Here is a 27,545-nt window from a genome sequence, read left to right on the forward strand (position 1 = left end):
AAAGGCTCGTTACTCCAGGAGGCCTGCCAGGAACGCTGCTCCTCAGCAGAACCTTTCCAAGAGCGGGTGTGCTTGTTGACGTGCCGGCTGCAAGGAGCAGCTCCTTGGCAGCAGGGAAAGGATTCTGGAGGGAGGAAGGGAGGCAAGCTGGGCTAGAGAGGACCATCTCTCCTTTCTACTCCTGTGCAGGTGGTGGTGACCCATGTGGAAGAAGAAGAGCATAAGGTGCTTCCTTCTGCTGAGTCAGACTATTGTGCCACCTAGCTCAGAAATGTCTGCACCAGGGGTGGGGAGACCCCCCCCGGCCTGTGGCTAGTCTTGCTCTGGAGGCCATTTGCCCCAAACTGGATGACATCAGCTGCTGGGCAAAAGAGGGGGGGGGGATTCGGTCCTGCTGGGTGCTTCTTCACCAGTGCATCTCCTACGGGGAACATGTTGGTGGAGCAGACCCCCATGGTCAACTTTGACAGGTGGGGACCGCACAGGGTAGGAAGAGAGAAAGAACTGGCCCACTGGCCAAGAAGGTTTCCTATCTACAGTCTACGCTGACAGAGTTTTAGGCAGGAGTCTGTCCCAGCCCTGCCAGGCGATGGGACATGGGAACTTGTTACACCTGCTGTTTCATCCCAACTGGCATGCCCAAGTTGGCTATGTGCACTGTGGCTAGGGAGAGCTGCAGAAAAAGTGCTGGCAGCAAAGGTGGCTTCTCCTCTTGGCATGTGGTGGCAGTTAGAGAAGCTGCACCTACCAGGGTTCTCTATCCTGGGGGAGGGGTGTGTGTGTGTGTGCTTCCAGGGTGATTGCTCAGGGTGCATTTGGGCATAGGGGGTGCACTGCTCACACCGCCTTCCCTGAGCCAGCCCTGTGCTGCTTTGTGTGGTGTTGCTTCGGTGGCGAGGGCTGCCTCCGTTCGCCCTCTGTGCCCTGCCTTGCAAACACTCCTTTAAGCAGCTTTGTGATGTTTCCATGGTGGGGCATGGGCGAGTGGAGCCTGCTAACCCCAGGCTAGTCCTCGCCACTAAAGCAATATCAGCCCCGGGCGGTGTCATTCTTGTGGTTGGTGGCGCTTTGCTAGCCAGGGCTAGCCTGGTGCAGTGGGCTCTGTTTGCCCTCCACGCTCCACCCCCAGTGAGGGCACACGCCCCAGGCACTGGTGGGACCTGCTCTGTCCTATAGCCCTGCTTGATCAGAATGACAGAGGAGGGGGCCCAGCAGATGCCAGAGTTAGCATTGCCAAGGTTGCAGGTTCGACCCCTGTAAGGGACAGCTGCCTATTCCTGCATCGGACTAGATGTTCCTCAGGGTCCCTTCCAACTCTTCAATTCTATGATTCTTTAGGGGCTGATTGGTTCATGCTCTTTTCCTCCCCTCCCCAATACCCCAGCATCTTCATCATCCTCCTGCTTATCAGGTGTTGGAGGGGGTGGAACAGATTTGGAAGCGTCCCTCCTTTGGCTTTTATTTAAATCATGGCCCTGCACATTAAATCTCCAGCATCTGCAATGCAAAGTCAGGCTGGCTTGTTGCTGTGAAAATCTCCCTCTGTATTCTGGCCAGGTTCCTCTGAGTGAATTATGCAAATCTCTGATGGAAAAATATTCCAGGGCACATCCTTGAGAGTGTAAAACCTTAGTCAATAATTCATACTCGCCTGTCTCTGGCTGCGGCTTTTTCTTCATTATAACTTGCGCCTGGTTATTTGTCTTTCACATTTTATTGTATATCTGGGTGTAATACTATGCATTATAAAATTTATCTGCTTCATTATTTTATGATCCCTAGTTGTATAATGCCAGGCAACGTCTCCACTTCTGGCTGCAGTGTTCAGCACTGAAAGTCTCTGGTTGTTGGGGAGGTGCTTGGCCGCCTTGACAAAGCTGGTGATATTGTATCATGGAGACCGAGGAGCAGGAACCCCCCTATGTGTAGCACCCCCCCCCCAAACTGGGAATTAGAATGAAGTCTTAGTTGTTTACTTGTGCATATCCAAAGGCATCTGCAGAGACTCCCAGGTCCCTGTGCTAAGCCAAATGGATGCAGTTCATGCTTTTTCTTTTTAAATATTTTTATTAGGAATTTAAACAAAACATTTTAGCTTACAACATATCATCCTTGATTCCCCCCCCCCCCCATAAAACAACCCACCCTCCCCTCTCCCCCGACTTCCCTCAGTTCCAATCTCTGGTTTCTCTATAGATGCTATTCTCTGCATGTTACAAAATTGTATTAAATCCTTAATTTATCTGACTGGTTATTATCAATAAAAAGTTTGTGGATGTTTATTCAAAGCCTGCCAAGGAGTCCAGTTCGTTTTGTTGCTTCTTTAAATACTTTGTAAAAGGTTCCCATTCGTCTTTAAAGTCACAGTTATCCTTGTCCCATAGTTTATGTGTCAATTTTGCCAGTTCTGCATAGTCCATCAGTTTCTCTTGCCGTAGTTCTTTAGTCGGGGTGTCCTCGTTCTTCCATCCTTGTGCTATTAAAACTCTCACCGCCGTTGTCGCATACATGAAGATATTTTTCAACTTCCTTGGCAGGTCTTTTCCTACAATCCCTAACAGAAATGCTTCAGGTTTCTTAACAAAAGTTAGATGGAACATTTTCTTCAATTCATTGTATATCATTTCCCAATTTTTTAAGTTTCATTACAATCCCACCACATATGGTAAAATGTCCCCTCCTTTTCCTTACACTTCCAACACATAGGATGCAGTTAATGCTTGTGCCGTGAGTGGGGGTGGAGGAAGAGTCCACAGCTGGACTCCTGCCCCTCCCCATTTGTTTGCTGGGCTCTTGCCCCTGGACTCCACCCCCCCCCACACACACACCCTGGGCCATGTTAGGGCCTGAGTGTCTCCCCAGTCTTGCCTTGGCTAGCCTGTGGAACCAGAATGGTGACATAGCAGAGGGTAAAGCTTGGATGTGGGTAGCGCTGTGGTCTAAACCACTGAGCCTCTTGGGCAGGGGTCGGCAACCTAAGGCCCATGGGCCACAAGCAGCCCATGGGGGTCATTTAACCGGTCCATGGACCCCCGCCACCTGCTTGGTCAGCTCCTGTGCGCCATGATAAACCGGCATGGAGCAGAGCGGGGACTGCCTTCTGCAACGCTGGCCGGCTTCCCATTGGCTGCAGGAAATGGCGTTTACGCATGTGTGCGCACACACACACACACTGGGGCCCACCGCGGCGTCTGCAGGACCGTGAACTTGGCCAAGCCACAAAAACTTTGCCGACCCCTGCTCTTGGGCTTGCCAATCAGAAGGTTGGTGGTTCAAATCCATGCGATGGGGTGAGCTCCCATTGCTCTGTCCCAGCTCCTGCCAACCTAGCAGATCGAAAGCACTCCAGTGCAAGTAGATAAATAGGTCCTGCTGTGGTGGGAAGGTAAATGGTGTTTCTGTGTGCTCTGGTTTCCGTCACGGTGTTCTGCTGCACCAGAAGCGGTTTAGTCATGCTTCCCACATAACCCGGGAAGCTGTCTGTGGATAAACACCGGCTCCCGCAGCCTGAAAGCAAGATGAGCGCCGCAACCCCATAGTCACCTTTGACTGGACTTAACTTTTTCTATTTTAAAAAGCTTGGAGCACTGCAGGAGTGTGGTGGTGATGCTAGGGGTTGCTAGGGGTGTGGAGCAGCTGAGTTTAGTCAATGGGTTTCTGGTCTGCCTAAAACCCTGGAGAGCAGCTCTGGTCTTGCTGGTTAGCACAGGCCAATCTGGGATCAATCCTTCTTTCCTGGTTTGTTGGAACTAGATTTTGCCTTCCTCCCCTGGCTCCCCCCACCTTGACATAACACCCCTTTGCTCCACCTTCCTCAAGCCCCTCTTTAGTTGTACAACACACACCAGTGCCCTGGTCTTCTGTTTCTTCCTCTTCTCACAGTCCCTGCCATGATCACCTCTCACCCCAACACCACCATTGCCATCAAGGGGCAGGCCAAAGAGCTGAACTGCACGGCCCGCGGAGAGCGGCCCATCATCATCCGCTGGGAGAAAGGGGACACCGTCATCGACCCAGATCGCAACGTCCGATATGCCATCGCCACCAAGGACAATGGCGACGAGGTCATCTCCACACTTAAAGTGAGCAATGGGTTGTGGGGTGGGTCGTGTTGGGTATCTTGTCATTGTGTGTAGGGCCTGATGATCCTGGCTGATTCCCATGGCAAACTGGGAGTGGCTGCTGAGAGCATCCTGCCACCCTGGTCCTCTGCAAGTTGCTGCCATTGCCTGGTCAATGTGGAAGTGTTCCTTTCTGATCCAGTTGGAAGGAAAAGGGAGGACAAGTGTACCTATGAGTTGGGGCATGGGAAGGAGATTGCAGCCTTTTCAGGCCTGCCCTGGACAGACAGGGGCTCGTTCTGAGAGAGGGTGTCTTTTCTGCAGCTCAAACCAGCTGACCGCGGGGACTCCGTTTTCTTCTCCTGCCATGCAATCAACTCGTATGGTGAAGACAGAGGTCTCATTCAGCTCACTGTCCAAGGTATTGTGTTTCCAGTGGAGATACTCTAGTGAGTATTTGTGTGAGAGGGAGGAGGGAGGGATGAATCTGTCGCCTTCAGTTTTGCATGTTTCCAGTCCTGACTTGACTTTCTGCATCTCTTTATGATTCATTTTTCATGTCCTCATGAAAATTCATCAGCATTTTGATGCAAGCCATTTCCCCTAATACGCTGCATTTTTGTACATTATTTTCACTAATTATGCATGTTTATGCATGCTGTCCATTAATATACAATATTTTTTTTGGTTTGAGAACTATTCTGCAAAACATATATTGTTTTGGGAGGTGTGAATTTATTCTATGTATGTCTGTGTTCGTGGGAGCGAGAGAGAGTACATAAAAAAAAAGACTTTCAGAAGAGCACCAGTAAGAAAATGGCACGTTCTTCTTTGCGCAGGCCATCAAGATTGCAACCACCCATTGCAGTCCTTTACTGATAGTAGTTTTGTAGCGCTACTGTTGCCTGTTCAACAGAATGAGAAACATCAAGGAATACAAATTTCTAATTTCCTGCTCACATTCTTTTTCCTCTGTGACCTGTGGAAAGATGAACTTGAGCACAGCTTCTGTGTGTGTGTGTGTGTGTGTGTGTGTGTGTGTGTGTTTGTGTGCCCAGCCTTTTACGTAGACCCAGAGCCAACCCAAAGCAAGATGTGAATGAGTAGTTTACAAGTCAAGGGGTGGAGAGAACCTCTTAATTAACGTGGTGGAAGTGGTGCTATTCTATGGAGGCTAATATTGCTTGATCAGCCCCCGCTTCTTTTCAGGAGGCGGATGGGCAGTCAAGCCTAGCAAGCGGGCAGAACTCCTCTGGGACTGGGTGACCAAATGGGTTGTATTTCTCTTTCTGATCCCATGTTTCCCCCCTCGCAGAGCCACCAGACCCTCCCGAGTTGGAGATCCGGGAGGTGAAGGCCCGGAGCATGAATTTGCGCTGGACGCAGAGGTTCGACGGCAACAGTATCATCACCGGCTTTGATATTGAGTACAAGAACAAGTCTGGTAAGCTCCTCTGCTTCTTGCAGAGCCATGAATGTGCTTGGGTGCAAAGCGCCGAATGATGAGCTTTGTTTGTGCTTTGAAGAAGTAGTCTAGCACACAACTTGTGTGCGCTTCAGGAATCTTCGCAAACCTCATCTCAGTCATATTTGCAAGAAATGCTGTTGTTACATTTATTAGCAGCAGCGCTACGGAGGGAGGGGTGAAGTTCGGAGAGAGAGGCTTGCCTTGAGACCAAAGTTGAATTCAGACTGGGGGCTTCTTGCCTTGCGTTGGTGTTGTAGGATGCTGAGTAAGATGAGGGCAACTGAACAATGTTGACAATAGAATAGTGTTGTTGGAAAACTGCGTAGCAAAAGCCCCCTTCCACCACCCCCTCATCCCATAGAACAGCGGTTCTCAACCTGTGGGCCCCCAGATATTGTTGGACTACAACTACCATGATCCCTGAGCTCTGGCCTTGCTAGCTAGGGGTGATGGGAGTTGTAGTTCAGCAACATCTGGGGACCCACAGGTTGAGAAAGTCTGCCATAGGACATAAACTGGATCAAACCAAATGGTGCCATTTGGTCCAGCATCTTGTTCTTACAGTTCTTACCTCTTCTGGGAAGCCCCCTAGCAGGACCTGAACGCAACAGCAGCGCTCTCCTCCCTTGCGATACCCAGCAAAGTGTACTGACAAAACTGTTGTGACATGTCGGGAAAAGGTGCTTAAATTTCCCAAAGAATACCTCCAGCTGAGGCAGCCACTTGGCCTTGCAACCCAAGCCCTTGCTGCCCAGGAACCATCAGAAACAGGCTCCTGTGTCTTAAAAGCAGCATCTCTGTTTTACCAAAGCTGCTGGTTCCTGTATAAGCAGTGGTGAAAATCTGCTCTGGCACCACACCCTCCTTCACGACAATAACCAGCGTCTACCTCCCCCACTCCCCAATGCCATTGCCAACCCAAGGGGGGCATGGGGGGAGGGCAAAGAGTGCATTGGGGCAGCTGGAGAAATCGGGGGCGAATAATGAGGGGGTGGCAAGGCCACGGAGGGCGTTGAAAGTAAGGATGAGTAGCTGTGTTGGATCTAGGACAATCGGGGTTTAAAATCACATGGCTGTGAGTGGATCAGACACCCCACTTCACACCTTTGCCCTCAAATAAGCAGAATTAATAACATCAGCAACAAAAAGAATGTGCACAGTACTTTCAAATGTTCAAAGAAACCCCTACAACGTCCTTGTTCTAATCCTTGCAACAAACTTGTAAGGTGTTTGACCATTACCATATCACAGTTTTGGATCTCCTCGTATGCAGACACAAGGAGAAGCAGGGGCCACTGCCAAGTCTCACCCCCCCCCCCCAGTGCATCACATCAAACCGCCAGTTCTGGTCATAGGGGAAGGCAAGGAGCTCAGCACATGCAACTCTGCTATACATCTGGGTGTGAATGGTGGGCTGCCCGTCCCTCACTAGTTCCCTCTTCCTTCCAGATTCTTGGGATTTTAAGCAATCGACTCGCAACATTTCTCCAACTATTAACCAAGCCAACATTGTGGACCTCCACCCGGCTTCCGTTTACAGCATCCGCATGTACTCCTTCAACAAGATTGGCCGCAGCGAACCCAGCAAGGAGCTGACCATTAGCACCGAGGAAGCAGGTACTTTTCCTCATGCCTCCTTGGCAGGCCTCAACCTGCCTCTCTTCAGCTTGCAGCTCACTCTCTAGCCCCCCACCCACCCCACCCTGCACAGCTTGATGTAAACTCAAACAGGTAATAAATACGGTGACCCTGGTGATGGGGGAAAGGTGGGAAAGAGGGAGGATGAACCCAAGATTAACAACAACAACAACAACAACAACAACAAAGCCACTTCCGCCCTTTGAAGGAGGTGGAGTTGCGGGCTTCACGTCCCCACCACGCAGCAGCTGGAGCCCAACCCTGTGTGATTGGGGGGATTCCCGGCTGCGTCATCCCCTGGCCAGCCAACCGGCTGGCTCTGGGGGCGTGGCCTGCCCTACTTAAGGCAGGACGCGGCCGGAGATCTCCCTCTTTCCCCACCTGTCAGCTGTTCCTGCTCCCAACAGAATATTAAAAACACAATAAAACATTAAAAACTTCCCTAAACAGGGCTGACTTCAGATGTCTTCTAAAAGTCAGATAGTTTTTTTATTTCCTTGACATCTGATGGGAGGGCGTTCCACAGGGCGGGCGCCCCTACCGAGAAGGCCCACTCTCTAGTTCCCTGTAACCTCACTTCTCACAATGTGGGAGCCGCCAGAAGACCCTCAGAGCTGGACCTCAGCAGGATTCCTGCTTTAGCCAGATAACTCTTCTTCCTGCTCTGTAGAAGGTTCAGCATTTGGAGAGCACATTTCCTGGCCCCATGTACGCTGACCATGGTCCTGGCTGTGCTGAAGGAGGCTTCTCCTTTTGAACAGAGTTATCACCATTGCTTTTCTGATTAAGAATCCTGGGACACGATGTCACCCTGAGAAGTCTTAGCTGCATCACAAGACTACAGCAGTAGGGTTCTATGTAGGAATGTTCAATCTACTTTTTGGGTTTTTTGGGTGTGTACACACCACCCGCCACTTTCTGGTGCTCATTGGTCATGCTTGCAAATTATGTGACATGAGGCAAACACACCAATGCCTAAATGTCCAGTGGCAGTTGTTGCCTGTGCAAATAATATTTAGGAGGACATTCTGCTTCTCAGCCATGCAGAGAAAAGCCTGCGGAAAAACAATAACAGAGACTCTTGTGGCGCCTTGTTATGGCAGAGGCTTTTGTGGATGAAGCAGATTCTAGTTCACTGAAGTTCATTGTGCCTCAATAAAAGTACTTCTCAGCTGCTTAGTGTTTTTTCTTCTTCCAAATTTCTAAGTGGTGTACCAACAATACAAAGCACCATAAATAAGTAAAACCATGTTGTTGTTAAAAACAAGGCATCTTTGTGACTCCACCTCTACTTTCACAGCTCCAGATGGTCCCCCCATGGATGTCACCTTGCAGCCCATGACATCCCAGAGCATCCAGGTCACTTGGAAGGTATGTGCATGTTCAGATACTAGTTACTTATTCGAATCATTTACTATGTGGATGTCAGGGCTGGTTCAGCTGCATGTCAGCACGGAAACTCAGAGACGAGCAGTAAAGTTGACCCTTTATTCAAAGAAACAGAGAAACCTAACGTGAAACTGGCCCCGGTAAAGAAGTTGCCAGAGCTGGGGATCTGGGCCTCCCACTTTGCCCTAAGTCTCCTCCCCATTTGGCTGTTTCCTCTGCAGTCTTAAACTCCTTTTGGGAGGCCCCCCCTGCGCCCTCTGTGTTCATTCTTCTGCTACATGCAGAAGTCTCTGAGACCTTGGAGTCAAGGGGAGAGGTGAGCAGAATACAATAGGAACGGCAGGCTCCTGTCAATCTGTTGCAGCCTCAGCCCCCACCTCCTCCTCAGCTGTCTGTCCTGTACCTGCCATGCTTTCTGCCTCTTCTTCCTCTCTCTCACTCAAGCCTGTTGCTTGTTCAGTATCCAACCATTCCTCGTTGTATAGCCACTCCCTGACAAAGTCTGGCTGCTATAGTGGTAGTGGGGTTGTTCGTGTATTTGTGTGAATTGTATGTGCTCATATGAGAATGTTCACGATATAATGCATTTATGTTTATGTTTTTAAATATAAGGGAGACCTTGGTAACAAGCAACTAATAAATATGTAGGATGCTCCCTTTATTTGAACTCCCATTGCCTGTTGCAGAGCAGAAAGGGAGGTGCTCCGCTGTGCCATCTTCCTATGCTGGCTAAGCTTATGCTGGGGAAAAGGAAGCCATGCTAGGGGTGTGTGTGAAGGTTTCATAAAGAGCCCCCAGCCCCATTTCTGTCTGCATTGTGGCCAGGACTGGGGCAAAAGTCCCCCCAAGCGGGGTGACCCGCTGAGCCCATGGCTGAGTGGAGATTTGGATTCAGGGCCTCTTTGGATCATAGCCCTGCACTCTGCCTTCATGGCAGGCTTGGCCTGGATAACCTCACTATGGAGGTAAGCCACCATGCAGGTATCTCACCTTTGCCAGATTCTCATTCTTCCACAGGTTTTTATTTCTTTTTTTGCACGTGGAATCAGGGCAAGGATGGAGCAGAAGGCGAGGACAGAAATGTTAAGCTTCGAGTTGCCTGCCTACAACATGCTCAGGCAAAGGTCGATAAAATTTAGGCTCTGATTTATTTTCCAGAAGCTGTATAATGAAAAATAAAATTGATTAGCGAGTTAGGAATCAAAATGAAGCGGCCAGTCGGTAAATTTAGGGTCCCAGCATCTCTTGCTTGCTTCCGCCTCTCCAGTGATGAAAAACAGATTAATGAAAAATAAGATTCACTTGAAGCATAAGTCACTCTGCTTTAAGGTTGTTTCAACAAGATGGATCACTCCAGCTTTGTAACATAAATTTGCAATCAGCCCTATTGATTTGTTAATGCTTCAAAGAAATATTGTTAAGATCGATTTAGACCTGGTCTTCTGCATTTTTAAGGCCGGCAGACTTGGTTGTGTTTGGGATTTTGTGTGGGGTTTTTCCACCTCCAATCCAAATCATCCAGTTTTGGAACAACTTCTGACGAAATGGAGCCTTTAGCTTCATCAGCCCAGTCTTGTGAAATATTCTGCCAATAGGGATTCTGTTTCAATTTTTAAACACCTTCTGAAAACTCATCTATTCCTTCAACTTTCCATGATAGTTAGCCAATGATACCTCATTTTAATTTTTTAAGTGTTTTTATTTTATCTAGATACTATTGTAAAAGGGACGCGGGTGATGCTGTGGTCTAAACCACAGAGCCTAGGGCTTGCCGATTGGAAGGTTGGCAGTTCGAATACCGGTGCACGGGATGAGCTCCTGTTGCTCAGTCCCAGCTCCTGCCCACCTTGCAGTTCAAAAGCATGTCAAGTGCAAGTAGATAAATAGGTACCACTCTGGCAGGAAGGTAAATGGTGTTTCTGTATGCTGCTCTGTTTCGCCAGAAGCAGCTTAGTCATGCTGGCCACATGACCTGGAAGCTGTCTGCGGACAAACGCTGGCCCCCTCAGCCTATAAAGAGAGATGAGCGTGCAACCTCAGAGTTGTCGCGACTGGACCTTACGGTCAGGGGTACCTTTACCTTAATATTGTAAACCACTTAGGATATAGATGTATATAAATATTTTAATAAATAACATAAATGAAATTTCCTATGAAGTGCACCCTCTTTACAAGCTAATTAAAGACAGTTTTCATCCTTTATGTCTTTAACATTAGTATTATTAAGACTGTTTATGATTACTGTGTGAGTGTAGCTCACTGAGAATCTAAAGCATAAACAGTTGTTGTTTTTTCTAAAATACGAAGCTGACTAAGGGTAACCCTAGCAAACGATTCAGAAAAAGCCAGATGCTGGAGAGTTGTGGCTCAACTAAAGACTCTGGCCATTATTCAGAGCGGGCTACTTCAGAGGGCTGAATGCCCCACAAAGGCAGCCTGGCACTTAGGGCCTTCTGCCTCAGTCACCAATGGGACCGTATTTGCAGGATGCAGCCACTGCTAATGAAAAACAATTCTAAATTTGCAGAATGCATTTATTATGGGTGCTTCATACCAGAGGCTGAGTTATTTTCCAACTTTTTAAGTCCAGACTGGGTTCTGGAAAGAGAAGCTCCTACCCACCCAAAACCTGCAGGTTTGCAGGTTGTCCTGGAACACTCTTCTGCCCTCTGCCCTCCTTCCCCACCCACTACTGCCCCACAGTATTTCTATGCCAGGGGTCAGCAGTCTTTTTCAGCAGGGGGCCGGTCCACTGTCCCTCAGACCTTGTGGGGGGCCGGACTATATTTTGGAGGGGAAAAAAGAATGAATTTATATGCCCCAAAAATAACCCAGAGATGCAGTTTAAATAAAAGGACATTCTACTCATGTAAAAGCACGCTGATTCCCGGACTGTCCACGTGCCGGATTTAGAAGGCGATTGGGCCAGATCTGGCCCACGAGCCTTCCGATGCCTACCCATGCTCTATGCCCTCTCTACTTCTGCAGGCCCCTAAGAAGGAACTCCAGAACGGGGTGATCCGCGGCTACCAAATTGGCTACCGGGAGAACAGCCCTGGGAGCAACGGGCAGTACAGCATTGTTGAGATGAAGGCCACAGGGGACAGCGAGGTCTACACCCTTGACAACCTGAAGAAGTTTGCCCAGTATGGTGTAGTGGTGCAGGCCTTCAACCGTGCAGGCACTGGCCCCTCGTCCAGCGAGATCAACGCCACGACGCTGGAGGATGGTGAGTGCCCAGAAGTCCCCGGGCTGTTCTGAGGACCTTTTTCTCCTTGTCTTGGGAAAGGCCAGGGTTTGTATGAGGTGCCACAGCACTTTCCCACTTGCACCAGAGGTTGCAGTATCCCCGAAGGTTTCCGCAGTCTGTCATGCACCTTCATCCAAGCCGCGTGATACATCAAAGCGCTGACTCTCGAATTTCAGTTCAACTCCAGTCTCCCAGCTCCAGCATGTGCAAGCCTCCTCATTGTTCCATTTTTTGAAGAAGGTGGGACTTGGGGGAGCCCTGCACCTGGTCTTCTCAACCCACTCTTGATTGGCAGGGGGCTTCCAGATGCTTGTAAATGTATGGCACCCCTTCTACCTTGTGGGGGTGAAAAATGAACCAGGAGGGCAAGCCAAGCCACACGGTTGGTCTCGCTAGCTGCAAAAGCCATCTGGTCATGCGGCTCTTTGCTCTGCCAATGCTGCTCTAAATCCACGGCCAGTGAGGTTGATAATAATAATAATAATAATAATAATAATAATAATAATAATAATATAATTTATTTATACACCACCCATCTGGCTGGGCTTCCTCAGCCACTCTGGGCTGCTTCCAACAAAATATTAAAATACCGTAATACATCAAACATTAAAAGCTTCCCTTTTGCTGGGGAAGGCGGATGGTGCAGGGAGGCACTTAATAGCAGGTGGTAGCTCTCCTGCCTTTTTCCAAGCCTGATCACGTTATAAACTATCCTGTGTCTTCACTGTGGTCAGATAACTCCTTTCTCATATGGTTGTCAGTTTTGAGCATAGAAGGGGTGGTGTGCAGAGGCAGGTGTGTCTCCAGTACTGTGGCTGGTTTTCTGTGGCCCCCTGGTCCCCAGAAGGCATCTCTGGCTGTCGTCTGTGTGTGTGTGTGTGTGTGTGTGTGTGTGTGTGTGTACACACTTCTTTCTGATTGGCTGGCGGCTGGGCTTCCTGAGCCAAATGGCTCCTCCTTTCTCTTGGGCATGCTGATGAGTGGCGCAGCCTTTGGGAAAGGCTGCTCTTGCAGCTGGGCGAGTCATGGCAGCTGCTGCCTCTGCTCCTCCTCCTCCTCCTCTTCTTCTTCCCAGGATTCTTCCATGAAGCACCTCCTCCGGGGTTTCGCCAGGGACAGATCGGCACTGGCCTTGGAGTCATTTTAAAAGCAACATAAAAGTTTCTTCCTCCATTTGCTCAGCAGTTTTTCATACTTAATTAAGGCCCTCATTAGCCTGTCAGAGCACGATCATTTCCTGGCTAGATTAGCACTCCTCCTGGGGTATTCAAGGGTCCCTGTTTTAGCAATAGTGTCTTTCCATAATTATATTACCTTCATTTTGTTCAAACGGACTCTCTATTAGTTTATAGCACCCGGCCCCTAATTACACGGTGCTTACAGTTTTACACCTAAGTAATATGAAACAATAATCATTTTCAAAGCAGATCATTAGGATGATGTATCATCATTTAAATGCTCATAAAAATTAGAGTTCTGTCTTTGGGGGCAGTGGGATCTCATTACCTTCATCCCGCTTGCTTGCCTTCCTTGCTCCGTCTTTCGTTCTTTTCTTCCGTCTCAAGGTTTCTCTCAAAAATTTTTTTTTGGGGGGAGGGGTGTTGTAAAAATATATATGCCAGTGGATGAGCTGTGACATTGGCACAAGCACCCAGCGGACTTCTGGAACTTTTGGGGGGCTGTTGTTGCAAATGAAGGAGTTCCTGAGGAGTGAGAAGGAGGAGCCCTGCAGGTGCAACCCTCTCCTCTGAGTGACGGGTGCCAAGGAGGAGGAGCTGCCTGAGCAGTGTTGGCAGCAGCAACGGGGACTTAGGATTGCATTCCCTTCCCTGACCCACCTTTCTCTTCTCAGTGCCCAGCCAACCGCCTGAAAACGTGAGGGCCTTGTCCATCACCTCCGATGTGGCTGTGATTTCCTGGTCGGAGCCGCCAAGGAGCACCCTCAACGGTGTCCTGAAGGGATACCGTGTCATCTTCTGGTCTCTCTACATGGATGGAGGTGAGTTGGCAATGCCACCCTCTCAGAGCCTTTCAGAGGTCTCTGTCTGCAGAACAATAGTGATGTCGCACATCTCTCACGCCCAGTAGGATTCTTATACACAAAGGCCCTCATTCCTTCTAGGCTTTGTGCCAGTAGAACTGGCTACAAGGGGAGGCGGGGAGGGAATAGGGGACCTATCTGCCTTCTCCTTCCTCTGTACCTCTAGCACCTGAACCTGATGCGCACACCTCCAGGCACAGCAAGCGCAGGGTAGCTTGGAATTCACTGCACAAAAGGTTAAGAGGCTGTGCCTGAGTTGGAGCTTTTCAGGTGACAACATGGCATGGCCTGGCATCCACAGAGCCTAGAGCTTGCCGATCAGAAGGTCAGCGGTTCGAATCCCTGCGACGGGGTGAGCTCCCGTTGCTTGGTTCCTGCTCCTGCCAACCTAGCAGTTCAAAAGCACATCAAAGTGCAAGCGGATAAATAGGTACTGCTCCGGCGGGAAGGTAAACGGCATTTCCACGTGCTGCTTTGGTTCGCCAGAAGTGGCTTAGTCATGCCTGCCACATGACCAGGAAGCTGTCTGCGGACATACGCTGGCTCCCTCGGCCAATAAAGCGAAATGAGTGCCGCAACCTCAGAGTCGTCTGCGACTGGACCTAATGGTCAGGGGTCCCTTTACCTTTACCTTTAAGAGTGATCTCATTTCCCTTGGAAGTGTGGCTGCCTGATGGCTACCTGCCCACCCATCCCCTGCAAGGCCTGCCAGCCTTGAACTTAATCTACACACCTATAAACTTCCCAGTCGAAGTGATCAGAGGCACCTTTCATAGAAGATAAAAGAAAGACCAGTCTAAAAGATGCTCACTGTTTTCATTAATATATATCCAATTGGAACAAGGGGTGCGCTTCATTCTGTGCTTGCTGTGGAAAGGCTGTGCAGGAGTTCATGTTGGCATGCTCTGCCAGGGGATCACTATTCTTCTCTGCGGTGCCCATCCACCCGGCTGTGTGGTGCTGGACTTCAAGCTGGACACTCGTGTGCTCCCAGCCCCTGAAACGTCTGTGGGCCTGACTTCTTTCTACTTTCCATACAGAGTGGGGGGAGATGCAGAATATCACCACCGTCCGGGAGCGAGCAGAGCTGCGTGGCATGGAGAAATTCACCAACTACAGCGTGCAGGTCCTGGCTTACACCCAGGCTGGTGACGGTGTCCGCAGCAACGTGCTCCACATCCAGACCAAGGAAGACAGTGAGTACTGGACTCTGAGTGTGTGTGTGTGTGTGTGTGTGTGTGAGAGAGAGAGAGAGAGAGAGAGAGAGAGAGAGAGAGAGAGATTGAGAGATACCTGGATGTGGCCATAGCTTCTCTTCATTGGCCTCCATAGAAAAGTCGTGGCAGCCTGCTGCCCTCTGCTGGCTGCTGCCTGTCCATGCAGCTTCTTGTTTATCAGAAGTGGACAATGGTGCCTTGCTCTGTATGTGTCTTGTGTCATACCCTCCAACATTCCTCCAATGAAAATAGGGACGTCCCATTCCATAATGATAATTTCACTATTTATACCCCACACATCTTACTGAGTTGCCCCAGCCTCTCTGGGCGGCTTGCAACATATATAAAAACAATGTCCCAATAAAAATAGGGACATTCTATTCAATAACCTCCAACATTTCTCTGCTGAAATTAGGGGTGTCCGAAGGAAAAGCGGGACATTTCGGGATCAAATCAGAAACTGGGATGGCTTCTCTAAATCAGGGATGTCCCTAGAAAATAGGGACACTTAGAGGGTATGGTGTGTGTGTCAAATTGACTTGTTGCTCAGTTCTGTCTCCCTCCTGCCCCAACCTGTCCTCTGCTGAAGAGATGCTGCTTCTTAGTATTGCTGCTACTACGATTATTGTTAATTTTCTGCAGGCCAGGAAAGAATGGGAAATTTCAGGTAGCTTTCAGGGTCCCCTTCTTTCAGAAAACCTCAAAGCAGGTGGACAAAGCTTATTGCCATCCTTGGCTAGTATGTGCTCTCCACCCCCCACTTCCCTCCTCCCTAGCAACTTTATGCTAATAGTGTGTGTTAATTAGAACGAAGAGGGTTGAGCTTGGAGTGTGAATGGAAGTGCCAGAAGCCTGGTGCAGGTTGAATCCAGGAAAGGAGGAAAGTGTGATTGCCATTTCCCTCACCTTCGCTGCCAGGCATGGAGGATGGATCACCTTCTGGCGAGAGAGAGCAAGGGGCCTCACTGGGACTCTCCAAACACTGCTAGGTCAGTTGCCTCTGCTGGCTGCAGGTTACACCCTGCGGGGAAGCAGAGGGCACACACCTTTGCTTTCTTCTGGACAGCTGAGGCTCTGGCCTGCAGGCAGCATGAAGAAGGCCTTGAGGGGAAGGTGGGATGGCCAAGGGAAATAAGTGGTTAGAATTCATCGTTGGCAGGATGGATGGGTATGGGGCACCATGGCTTTCATGATTTTGAATTTTGCAAGATCAGCCCATTGTGTGTTGCAGAGCGATTGGCTGTATCTGAGAAGGGCTAAGCAGAGTTTTTCTTCACCCAGGCATGGCTCAGGGTTTTTGCTATTTTCCTGTTCAAGTGGGGATGATCCACCTTGTGGACAAGTCACAGGGACCTTCCTTGGGGCTTCAGCCAAAGGGCAGGAGCCTGGGAGCCCTTGCCTGGGAACAGCAGTCTGAAATGAGCCGGGTTCCTGGTCTGAGCCACTATAGTGGGGAAGATGCCAAATGGAGGAGGGCTTTTTTCTGCTTCTGCCAGGTGCTTCCTTTTGTCCTGCTTGGAGCCTCTTGTCAAGTGGGCTGCAACGAGTGCCCTGCCCTGAAGTCTTGGCTTCCTTCTGCTGCTTTCTGGCCCCTTGCTCCACCCAAATGGCAGGCAAGACTGGAGTTGTAGGTTTTGTCTTGGGCCTGCGCCAGCCTCACTCCCTTCCACCGCCACCCCCTCCCCGCCGCCCACATCTCCATATCATGGAGTGGTTGAGTGGCTTAAGTACCACCCCTTCCTCCCCAGCTGGATCATCCCAGTCAGCTCGGGTCTCAGTGCCCTCATTTAAAATTAAAATCTGTCTCATTCAGCCTCAGCCATGAGACTGAAGCGCCTGCTTCTGCCAGAACAAATTGTGTCACTGTTTCCTCTCTGCACCCCCTCTTCTGCCCTTGGTCCTCCTGGGCTTCTGCTTCTGCCTGAGCTTAGGTGCGTGAGCTGAGCTGGAAGTCGGACTTGGTGGCAGGGCTGCATGAACCAGATGCTTTGCATCTTCAGAGTCTCTTCCCCCATCCAAAGAGGGACTGTGGGGCAGCAATGGGGAGAGGACAGCAGCAGAGGAGGGCAGGGGATGTGCCATTGAGAGCAACTCCTAGTCCATGGGTAGGCAAACTAAGGCCCAGGGGCCGGATCCGGCCCAATCGCCTTCTAAATCCGGCCCACGGACGGTCCGGGAATCAGCGTGTTTTTACATGAGTGGAATGTGTCCTTTTATTTAAAATGCATCTCTGGGTTATTTGTGGGGCATAGGAATTCGTTCTCCCCCCCCCCCCAAAAAAAATATAGTCTGGCCCCCCACAAGGTCTGAGGGACAGTGGACTGGCCCCCTGCTGAAAAAGTTTGTTGACCCCTGCCAACAAATAGGGATGCTAGGACTGTCTGGGTTCATGTGAACACATTACCCAAATTAGACAATACAGGCATGTCTGCTATGTGTACCTCGGGTTGCCTGCAATGTCTTTTTTTTTTCCTTCCAAAAAAAGAAAGTTAGGGTAGTAGAGCTCTTGCATATTGCAGGGACCATTGCAGGCATATTTGCAGGAGCAACTGGGTGTGGCCCTCCTTTACCTGCCAGGCATCCCTTTGTAGGCCTCCTGCCAGAGCTCAGACAAAGGGTTTTGTCCTTGTTGCACTCTTCTCTTGGCCCTCTCTTTAGTGGAGCTGCTGGGGAGTCAAAGCAGACCCCATCCCGGGCATGCGGTGCTTCCCAGGCCTTCCCCCGGTTGGCTGCTTTAAACACCTGGCATCCTCCTTAACAACCAAGAAGCTCAGCAGGAAAAACTAGCAGGATCCACCATTTGAGGTCCAAGCAGATGGTCAGGGGTTTGTTGTAGACCAAAGGAGATAACCACCAACTTCAGCTGAGGACATCTCTAAAGAGGGGTGCTCTGCTGCCTCCCCCCTTCTTTTCCTGGGTTTTACAGGAAGGAAATGTCATGGTGTGCTTGATGTTGGCACCAGGGTCAAATTCCTGGAACACATGGGTATTAAGGTTGTGCCTTGCAAGAAGCCTGGACATGTGGCATGTGGCATGGGGTAGGAGCCAGGAATAAAATCTTTGGGGAAGGGCCTGGGAGTGCAGCCCCTGTGGATGACTCTGGGGGTGCAGCCTCTGCTGTCTTGTGCCCTAGAGGTGAGGATGAATTCCTGTCCTGTCATTTGTTTCTGCTGGATGCTGCCAAGGGTCCTTCTGCTAGAGAAGCAGCTAGGAAGGGCATTTGTTGATCATTCTGTCCTCCCACTTGGAAAGGCACTGCTGTTTTCCCATTCCCAGTCGCCCGTTTGCTTAGCCAGTCCCAACAGAGACTCAGGAATGTCCCACCAGAGTTCCAGCCTTCCTACATCCTTTGCCAAAGCAACCACATCTGTAATGTTTTCCCACAAATGGGTCTCTGCTGGGCTGCTGGGGCAAAGGCTGTTTGGACAAGCAGATGGTCTATGGCTGATTGGCACAAAGAGATCCAAGAGGACGGCTGTTCACTCGCTTGACCATTCCCTGCCTCCTCTCCTTGCCCAGGTCAGCTGGTGCACAGATGCATTTTTTGAAGTGGGGAGCTCTGGTGTGCTCGTACTCTGCACATCCGCGACGCATGATGTGGGAGCGGATTGTGCAGTCAGAATTCAGCATCCTGAGCATCTTGTGGCACTGCTGAAAAAAGGCACCTGCTTGGTGGAGCTCCACATTCTGGCACTTGAATCTGTCCTTTTAAATGTGTTTGTAGGAGGGGGTGGTGGTTTTGAGTTTGTTTTGCTTTCGATCTTGCTTTTATTATGCATTTTTGTGTTTTTTCTCTCGTGTTTTTGTGCTGAGATCCACCCTGAGATCTTTAGATCAGTGTTTCCCAACCTTGTGCCTCCAGCTGTTTTTGGACTACAATTCCCATCATCCCTTGCCACTGGTCTTGCTAGTCAGGGATGATGGGAGTTGTAGTTCAAAAACAGCTGGAGGCACAAGGTTGGGAAACACTGCTTTAGATGAAGGGTGGTATAATAATTAAATAATATAAATAATATAAATACTTCCCCTCCATGCCTCCCCATTTTTAAAAATTATACAGTACAAAATTGGTACACATAAAATAGTTAGATACAAGCTGAAAATTCTGAATATCCAGTACATAAATCCCTTTCCCAACCTGCTTATTGACCTATTGTTCATTTATTACATCTTTAAAGCTGCACCATTTCCCCCATCTGCCCTGCTCCATGCATTTTCCCCGGGGCTGTGGGCTTAGGAGCCCTTCCTTCTCCCTGACTGGCCATGCCAGGCTTCCTCAGCTGCCTCTGCCACCATCAGCGAGGAGCAGCACAAGAAGCCCTTGTTGGAGCCCCTCATTGCTTAAATATTTACACCGCCTGCCTGGCCTACTTTGGAGTCCATTAAGCTGCTCCCAGGTGCCCCTCAGCCTGCCTAGTCCTGTGGCAGGGAACAGCCTTGTGGCTTTGAAGTCCCAGACCTGCCATCCTCATGGAGGCACCAGGTGCAAGGAAGAGCCATCCGGCTGCCCGCAAAGGATAGTGTGGGGGGTGTGGGGAGCAAGGATCCAAGGCACGGGGATTAAAAGCCACTTGCTCACAATACTAGGGTGTGTTTCTCTGTGTGTTATTCCTTGGCTTCCAGTGCAGAACTACCTGTGGAGTGTAAAAATCCAAACAGGCGCACCTCCTAGAGCAGCCTTGGTCTATGGGGTGCCCCCTAGATGTTACAGCTCTGATCAGCCCCAGCCATCAAGGTTGCACAATGATGGGACTGATGGGAGTTGTAGCACCAGGTTGGCAATGGCTGTCCTAGAGGAACCGGTAAGCTCTCCTGCCCTCTACCTGCCCAGGTACTGCAGGTGTGCTACCCCCACAGGGCTACCTTTGCAGGGTTTTTCAGAAGATGCAGACCTCTCTGGGAGTGACCTGTTCAGAACCTCCCTTTCCCACCTGTCAGCTCTTGCGCTGCTTGGTTGGGAAGGGAGGGCCTGCTGTGCTCCATCTCTGCTCCTCAAGAGTCATTCTCTCCTCTCTCGTTCTTTCTCACCCAGTTCCCGGTCCTCCTGCTGGGATCAAAGCGGTCCCTTCTTCCTCCAGCAGCGTGGTGGTCTCTTGGCTTCCCCCCACCAAACCCAATGGAATCATCCGGAAGTACACCATCTTCTGCTCCAGCCCAGGCTCTGGGCAGCCGGTGAGTTGGGCGCAATGAGCTTTTGGGAGGGAGGGAGGTGTGACTAGGACCATGCAATGCCATGTTCCTCTGAGTGAGAGATGCTTGCGTGATGGAAAGATAGCACACCTACTCAAGAGGATGTTCTCAGTCAGTCCTGGGATGAGGAAGAGGCACAATGTTGTGATGTGCGACATCCCTGGGCTTGCTTGGGGGGGAGGGGAAAACCACTGCTAACCCTTGCAGGTTGCACCCTCCCCAGCTCTGACAAACAGTGGCACCTCCCATCAGGCTGAGGGCTGCAAGGGGCTGGGGCTGCCTTGGGTAACCAGGCCTACACATGCCACAGTTATGTGGTGGTGCAGTACTGGCAGTGAGCAAAGCCGTGGACTCCTTTGCTAGAATCTTGCACAGGTTTAGAGGCAGCAGCTGCAACAGGAACTGCTTGGGTGGCATGAGGGTACCAGCTAACCTGTTTTGGATGGGAATGAGAGGGAGACGCCAGTTGCCTGTCCTGGCCTCTGATCTGGCACCATTTCTGCCTTGCGGGGTGTCACTGCGCTGCTGCCCCCATGCAGTGGGGGAGAATGGTGGGGGGCAGCAAGGAGAAATGCTGCACCCACCCACCAGGGGGCTAAATCTTAATCCCTCCCCAGGCTTGCAGGGGGCAGGGGCATCCATGTGTGGCGCTCGCAGTCTCCTTTGCTGTCCCAGCCCATTGTGCTCCGGAGCCCCCCAAGGGAAGTCCTGCAAGGGAGGCAGGCTGGGCAGGAGGGTCTGCTTATCAAAACCTCCTACTCAGGTTCATTTCAATATCTGAACTGCTGGTTTCCAGGGCAACATAATCTTTTCATCAAAGCAACTGGTAAAACCGCTGGGACCCAATATTGTTTCCTTGGCATCTTGTCAAGACTGTCATTTGGCTTAAAAATTATGTATGCAATGTAATATTTATGTTTGCATATTTAAATATTGGTTAGGTTTTAAATATACTCACAATGTACATGCGTGTGTGTGAAGTGCAAGTCTCCTGATGAGCGCATGAATAAAATGCATGCACGCCAGTCAGGGATGATGTCTGGAGTAACTGCAGAGAGTCAGCTCTGTCTTCTGAAGCCCAGAAAGCAAGCTGCTCCTCACAGTCTTGCAGTGTCTTGTTGGAAGGCCAACAGCAGCCTTAGACTGCTGCTGGCCTCTCCCAGATTGCTTCGCATTGAAGCTGGCACTGAAGCTGGGTCTGTCTGCTTACCTGCAGTGGGCTTCATAAAGCAGGGTGGGGTTTTTGTTCATAATCTCCCTTCTTACTGATGCATGGCCTGGCTGCAGATGAAGCACACAAACACACACACGTAGAACCTTTCTCCAAAATGCTCAGTAAAGCAGGTTAGATATGAACTGAGTTGCATTAATTGATGTGCACTTGGGCTCGAAATGCCACATGTAAAAGCTCGGAAGAGCGTTTTTCAAATTATATCCACCTGCGATTCCTCACGCATGTGTTCGCGCACATGAAAAGCCATTTCCCTTAAAACACAATGCAAGGTTGCTGGCTGGCTGGGCAGGACCCCAATGAGAGATTGCTCTTTGGTCTTCTTTCCCAGGCTCCCAGCGAGTACGAAACCAGCCCTGAGCAGCTGTTCTATCGCATTGCGCACCTGAACCGTGGGCAGCAGTACATGCTTTGGGTTGCAGCCGTAACCTCGGCGGGACGTGGCAACATGAGCGAAAAGGTCACCATTGAGCCTGCTGGAAAAGGTTTGGCCCAGGAGGTGGGGGACACCCCGGGGGTGGGGCTGGGGGAAGTCTGTTTTGAGGTGGGCGGCACTTTCCTCACCTCCCGCTCCTCCCTCTTGCAGCCCCAGCCAAGATAATTTCGTTTGGTGGCACTGTCACCACCCCGTGGATGAAGGATGTGCGCCTGCCCTGCCATTCGGTTGGGGAGCCTGCCCCAGCCGTGAAATGGACCAAGGACAGGTAAGGGGAGGAGGGAATCCCATGCCCGGCAGCTGATCCATCTCTGTGCTGGAGCTGTTTCCCACACGGCTCTCCTCCTTTGCAGTGACGACTCTGCTATTCCGGTGACCGTGGATGGGCACCGCCAGATCCAGACCAACGGCACGCTGATTCTGCGCTCTGTGAAAGCTGAGGACTCTGGATACTACACCTGCACAGCTACCAACACATGGGGGTTTGACACCATCATTGTCAACTTGCTGGTGCAAGGTGAGCCAGAGGGGGGAAGGGTGATGTCGCTAGATCAGCAAGGGGCTACTGGCCCATCCAGCAGAGATCGTGCAAAGAATGGGCCCTCCTCCTTCTCAGAGACCCTGGGCTGCCTCTACAAGTCTCTGTGCATGTGTTTGGGCCAGAGTGGCAAGCCTGTTTTCAGCCCTGTCACCATCTCCTGCAGGGGAAGTCTCTCCTTGAAACAACCCCATTAGGGCTTTCCGCAGAGGTGCCCTCTGCCCAAACCACCATTTCCCACGCTGTCCTGCCAGTTTTTTCTGGGTCCACCTTCACAGGCCTCTCCGCAAGCTCCACAGAGCACGTGCTGAACAGAGTACTAAAACTGGATTTGGCCAACATGCTGCTTGTCTTTTTTTCCAGTCCCCCCTGACCAGCCCCGGCTGACTGTATCAAAGACCTCGGCCTCCTCCATCACCTTGGCCTGGATCCCTGGTGATAATGGTGGCAGCTCCATCCGAGGTAAGCACAGGGGCTGTGTAGGGTGCCTCTGCCAGTCTGTGAGGCAGTTCTTTCCCCCAAGCATCAGGAGGGTTTGAGTGGTGAAGGAAATAACTTGGGCTCCTCAGCTGCAGGAGAAGCTGTTCTGTCAGGCTTGCCAGACCCTCTCTAAAAGCTTTTTGGGGTGTGGGAGAGAATATTTTTATTCCTAAACTCCCAACTGAGAGCCCCATAGAGCATTCACTTGCAGGAGTGTTGTGTATGTGAGCTGGAGAGAGATGGGTAAATAGAAGTTTTGAATTATATTTGGTTTTTGGAGGGCAAGAGTGGCTTAGCAAGGGGCCCAAGGATATCAGAAGAGCTCCGGTCCCACCACTGTCCTTGTTTGTGCAGAAGTGCTGGAGCAGAAGGGCTTCCGTGTTGAGTCTGGTTTGTTTTATTTTATTGATACAAGTATTTATATACTGCCCTCTCATAAATATCAGGGTGGTTTACAGCTGCGTAAAGCAGAAAACCGTTAAAAGCAGTGCAGAACACTCAGTGACTACTCAGGAAAATGTTAAAAAAACTGAATAGCTTGTCAGGCTGAAAAAGAGACAGCAGAAAGAAAAAAGTGAGGCTGCCTGTGCTGAATCTCTGCTGGAATAGTGTTCCACTGCAGGAGACCAGCGACACCAAATACCCAGCTTCTGACTGAGGTCAGATGGGCCTCCATAATGCAGGGGGAGACTAACATTCTCCTCTGGTTGATCTGAGTGATCAGGCTGAGATATAAGGACACAGGCTGTCCTGAAGGCATCCCGGACCCAAGTTGTTCAGGGCTTTTCTGTATCAGGACAAGAGCCTGAAAGCTGGCCTGGAGCATATGGTGGGCAGCCAGACATCGGTCTTAGCAGGGGATGTCACACACTGTCGGCCATCTGACCCCATCAGCAGCTGGTGCATTCTGAACTGCAAGGCAGCCCCACTGAGAGTGCATTGAAGTAGTCCAGTCTCGAGGTTCCCAATGCGTGGACTACAGCAGCCAAGTTTCCCCCAATCTAGATATAGCCGTAGCCAAGACCGATCCAGGGCAACTAAGCCTGATTCAGTCCTGACACCAAGCCTGAACCCAGACCAAAGTGGGTATAAAATAATTCATGCCACCCAGGAACTTGAAGTTGCTCTGCAACCACCCTCTTTGCTGCCTTCCCCCAAACTGTGTATTGGTGACTGGCTGTTGTCTGTGTTTACAGTGGTGCCCCGCAAGACGAATGCCTCGCAAGACGAAAAACCCGCTAGACGAAAGGGTTTTCCGTTTTGGAGGCGCTTCGCAAAACGAATTTCCTATGGCTTGCTTCGCAAGACGAAAATGTCTTGCGAGTTTTTCCGACTTTTTTTCCCTTTCCCCCCCTTTTTCTAAGCCGCTAAGCTGCTTATCTGCTTATCCGCTAAGCCGCTAAAAGCCGCTAAGCCGCTAATAGCGCTAATTCGCTAAGTCGTCAATGGGCTTGCTTCGCAAGACGAAAAAACCGCTAGACGAAGAGAATCGCGGAATGGATTCTTTTCGTCTTGCGAGGCACCACTGTATGATGATTACTAATTTGCTTCCAATCCTCCTTCCAAGGAGTCTCTCTCCACCCACCTCCAACCCATTTTAGGCTCCCAGGCTGAGAGAGCCTGGCCCAACCAGCCTTGTGGCTAGGTGGGGATTTGAAGATGGGCCTCCCTACTCTGTGCCCAGTGCCCTGCTTAGGAGATGCCTCTTAACCTTTTCCAGCAGACTCCTTCATGGAGGAGGATACTTCATGCCTCCATGCAAAACAGCAGCCTCTGTCTTTTCTAAGCTGGTGCGAGTCCGTGTCCCCTGCCCCCTCCCTCGGCTCTGGAGTGCTCCCAGGGCAACAGCTGCAACCCCAGAAAGGGGGTGGGGAGGGTAGAGGATGGAGCCTTCCTGCTGCAATTAATTAAAAGCATGGAAGTAATTATAAGCCCGTCTCCCTAGCCAGCAGTTCTCACTCCAGTGGCTTGATACATTTCCTTTAATTGGATTGGAACTACTGAAAACAGCCAGGTTGTGCAATGGAAACCAGCAATGCACTAGGAAAGAGGCTGGTTGTGGTCGCCCCGCCTGCTCCCACAGGGAGGCAGGCAGGCTGTGTGGGGCAGGCGAAGGGAGGAGCCTTTCAGGGCCAAGCAGGAGATGACCAAGTGATGCTACCTGCTGGAGTGGTGAGAGACTTTCTCATTGCAATTTTGCCCACTTTTGCTTCTGGCCTTGCCCACCAACAGCATGTGTCCTTCAGGAGGGAGTGTGGCCCTCAGGCAGGAAGCAGTTTCCTGCATGAGAAAATTAGCAGCGGATCCAGCTCTGCTGTGTCTTGGCATATTTTTTTTACTGATGCTAGACCTTCTACTCATCTGCTGCCTCCTCCTGTATCACAGGATATAAAGTGGGGGCAGGGGCTTTTTCAGGTGGCCCCCTTCTCTCTCTCCTGCTGCTGCTCTTAGCTGGGACTCTTGGGTTGGGGTTGTCCTGAGACAGCCCTGACACATTCTGGCTTGCTTGGGTGGCTGAGCCCAGCCTTTTCACAAGGCAGCAGCAGTGGCAGAGTATTTGAGGAGCCTTTACCCTGAAATGAAGAAATACCTGCAAGCACCAACCTTTTCCCTTCCTGGACAAGTTGGTGGGATCATCAGGGGTACCCTGAAGCTCAGTGCCTTGGAGGTGTGGGGCAGAAGAAATGGCAGTTTAGGGCCTGCTTTGGGTTTCATGATGGAAGAAAAAGCACAATATAAACGTTAAGATTATAAATAATAAACCTTGTGTTCTGGGGGTTTCCATTTAGTAGGGTTCTCTGGCTAGTGCTACCTTCAGCTCTTCCTTTGAACATGGCCCCCGCCAAGCCCATTAACCCATCTCTGCCACCCCTGCAGGGTTTGTGCTGCAGTACTCTGTTGACAACAGTGAGGAGTGGAAGGACGTCTTCATCACTTCCACGGAGCGTTCCTTCAAGCTGGAGAGCCTGAAATGCGGGACTTGGTACAAGGTGAAGCTGGCGGCCAAGAACAGCGTTGGCGCTGGGCGCATCAGTGAGATCATCGAGGCCAAGACCCACGGCAGAGGTGATGAGGGGGGTGATGGGGAGGTTGGGGCTAGAGTACCAGAAGCCAGACCAGGCAGGGAGGTCAGCCCTGAAGTCGAGATGAAGCAAAACTTCCATGAAAGCCTTGGAAGTGCCCAATAAGACACTTGGATATGAAGATTTTAAGAAATTGGGTTTATTTATTTTTAAGGAAGATTGGAGAGTTTGAGCCTAGGTGGGGATTGTTGGTTTGGGCAAGCGGGTGGATGGGAGGAGAGAAAGAAATGTTTGCTCCTGGATGTGGCTCCCTCCTTCATTCCTTAATGTGGCAGCAGTCAAGGCTGGGGTGTTTGTACTGAAAAAAAGCAGCAGCTAAGAGAATGTGCCTGATGAGCCCATCCCATCTGGCTAGCGTTGGTGGAAGCCCATTCCCCTAAATGAGCAAGTGCCCACAACCCTCCTTCAAGACTTGGTGCTGCCCCACTCACACCTGCATCAACAACATGTTGAATAATTTTAAACATTTATACCCCACCTATATCTTCAGAGGCAGATAACAGTAATCAAAAACAGAAAAAACCCAATGCAATGCCCTACTTGTAGTAACCTAACAGTGCACATTAAGAAATTCCAGCAGCACAAACATAACACACAGCTGAGCCAGCAATTAACCAAAGGTGTGTTTTTAAAAGTCAGGTTAACTACCTGAAGTGGTATAGTGACAGGGGCCAACAGACATTGCTCAGCACAGAATAAGTGCTGCTGCTGCAACAACAACAACGGGAAAATGACACCAGCCTCCTCTCCCAAGGGTAACAGATTGGGGACCAGGCCTCAGATGATGATCTGAGTGTGCAAGGAGGAACATGTGGGGGAAAGGTGGTTCCTAAAGTACCCATATCCCAATCTGTTAAGGGCTATAAAAGATGAGACCAGCGCTTTGATCAATGTGAGTGAATGAAAAGAGATGACTGAAAACTGTGATTGCAAAGCTGCCAGAGGTTCAAGAGCAAGAAAAGTAAAGGGGAGTCCCATTATAGGTTGTGTGTTTCACTTCTAATTGGTTCTAAGTCAGCTGCATAGTTTTCAAGGCCATTTTAAGAATACCGTAAAACGAATGTGGGGTGTGAAGCATGAATGAAAATGTGACCCGTGTAAGTTTCATTGCAACTGATGCTTGCTCAGCTTGGCTCTTGGATTCTGGCCTCAACAGGCAGTGCCCACCCATCATGAAGAACCAGTGTCTCCTCTGACTATTGAAACCCTCATCATTTCCCTTCCAGAGCCCTCCTTTAACAAGGACCAACACCTGTTCACCCACATTAACTCCACGCATGCCAGGCTGAACCTGCAAGGCTGGAACAGTGGTGGCTGCCCCATCCTGGCCGTCGTCCTAGAATACCGGCCCAAGGGCACCTGGGTCTGGCAGAGCCTGCGGGCCAATTACTCCAACGAGGTCTTTCTGACGGAGCTGCGCGAAGCCACGTGGTACGAGCTGCGCATGAAGGCATGCAACAGCGCCGGCTGCGGCAATGAGACCATGCAGTTTGCCACCTTGGACTACGATGGCAGTGAGTGGG

The 27,545-nt window shown here is 50.4% G+C and overlaps 1 protein-coding gene across 1 annotated transcript in view; it reads left to right on the forward strand.

Annotated features, from left to right (window-relative positions):
* Window positions 1-27,545, forward strand: part of DSCAML1 (DS cell adhesion molecule like 1) — a 165,313-nt gene that overhangs the window by 132,024 nt on the left and 5,744 nt on the right. The window contains exons 12-26 of the mRNA XM_079954905.1: window positions 3,883-4,082; window positions 4,386-4,482; window positions 5,377-5,505; window positions 6,979-7,146; window positions 8,468-8,538; window positions 11,545-11,785; window positions 13,659-13,805; window positions 14,888-15,043; window positions 20,097-20,236; window positions 21,817-21,970; window positions 22,072-22,189; window positions 22,275-22,438; window positions 22,823-22,921; window positions 25,817-26,005; window positions 27,249-27,536. Of these exons, the coding sequence (XP_079811031.1) occupies window positions 3,883-4,082; window positions 4,386-4,482; window positions 5,377-5,505; window positions 6,979-7,146; window positions 8,468-8,538; window positions 11,545-11,785; window positions 13,659-13,805; window positions 14,888-15,043; window positions 20,097-20,236; window positions 21,817-21,970; window positions 22,072-22,189; window positions 22,275-22,438; window positions 22,823-22,921; window positions 25,817-26,005; window positions 27,249-27,536 (2,361 nt within the window). The remainder of the gene's footprint in view (window positions 1-3,882; window positions 4,083-4,385; window positions 4,483-5,376; window positions 5,506-6,978; window positions 7,147-8,467; window positions 8,539-11,544; window positions 11,786-13,658; window positions 13,806-14,887; window positions 15,044-20,096; window positions 20,237-21,816; window positions 21,971-22,071; window positions 22,190-22,274; window positions 22,439-22,822; window positions 22,922-25,816; window positions 26,006-27,248; window positions 27,537-27,545) is intronic.

Source organism: Podarcis cretensis (assembly GCF_951804945.1).
Source record: "Podarcis cretensis genome assembly, chromosome: 15".
NCBI classification, from domain to species: Eukaryota; Metazoa; Chordata; class Lepidosauria; order Squamata; family Lacertidae; genus Podarcis; species Podarcis cretensis.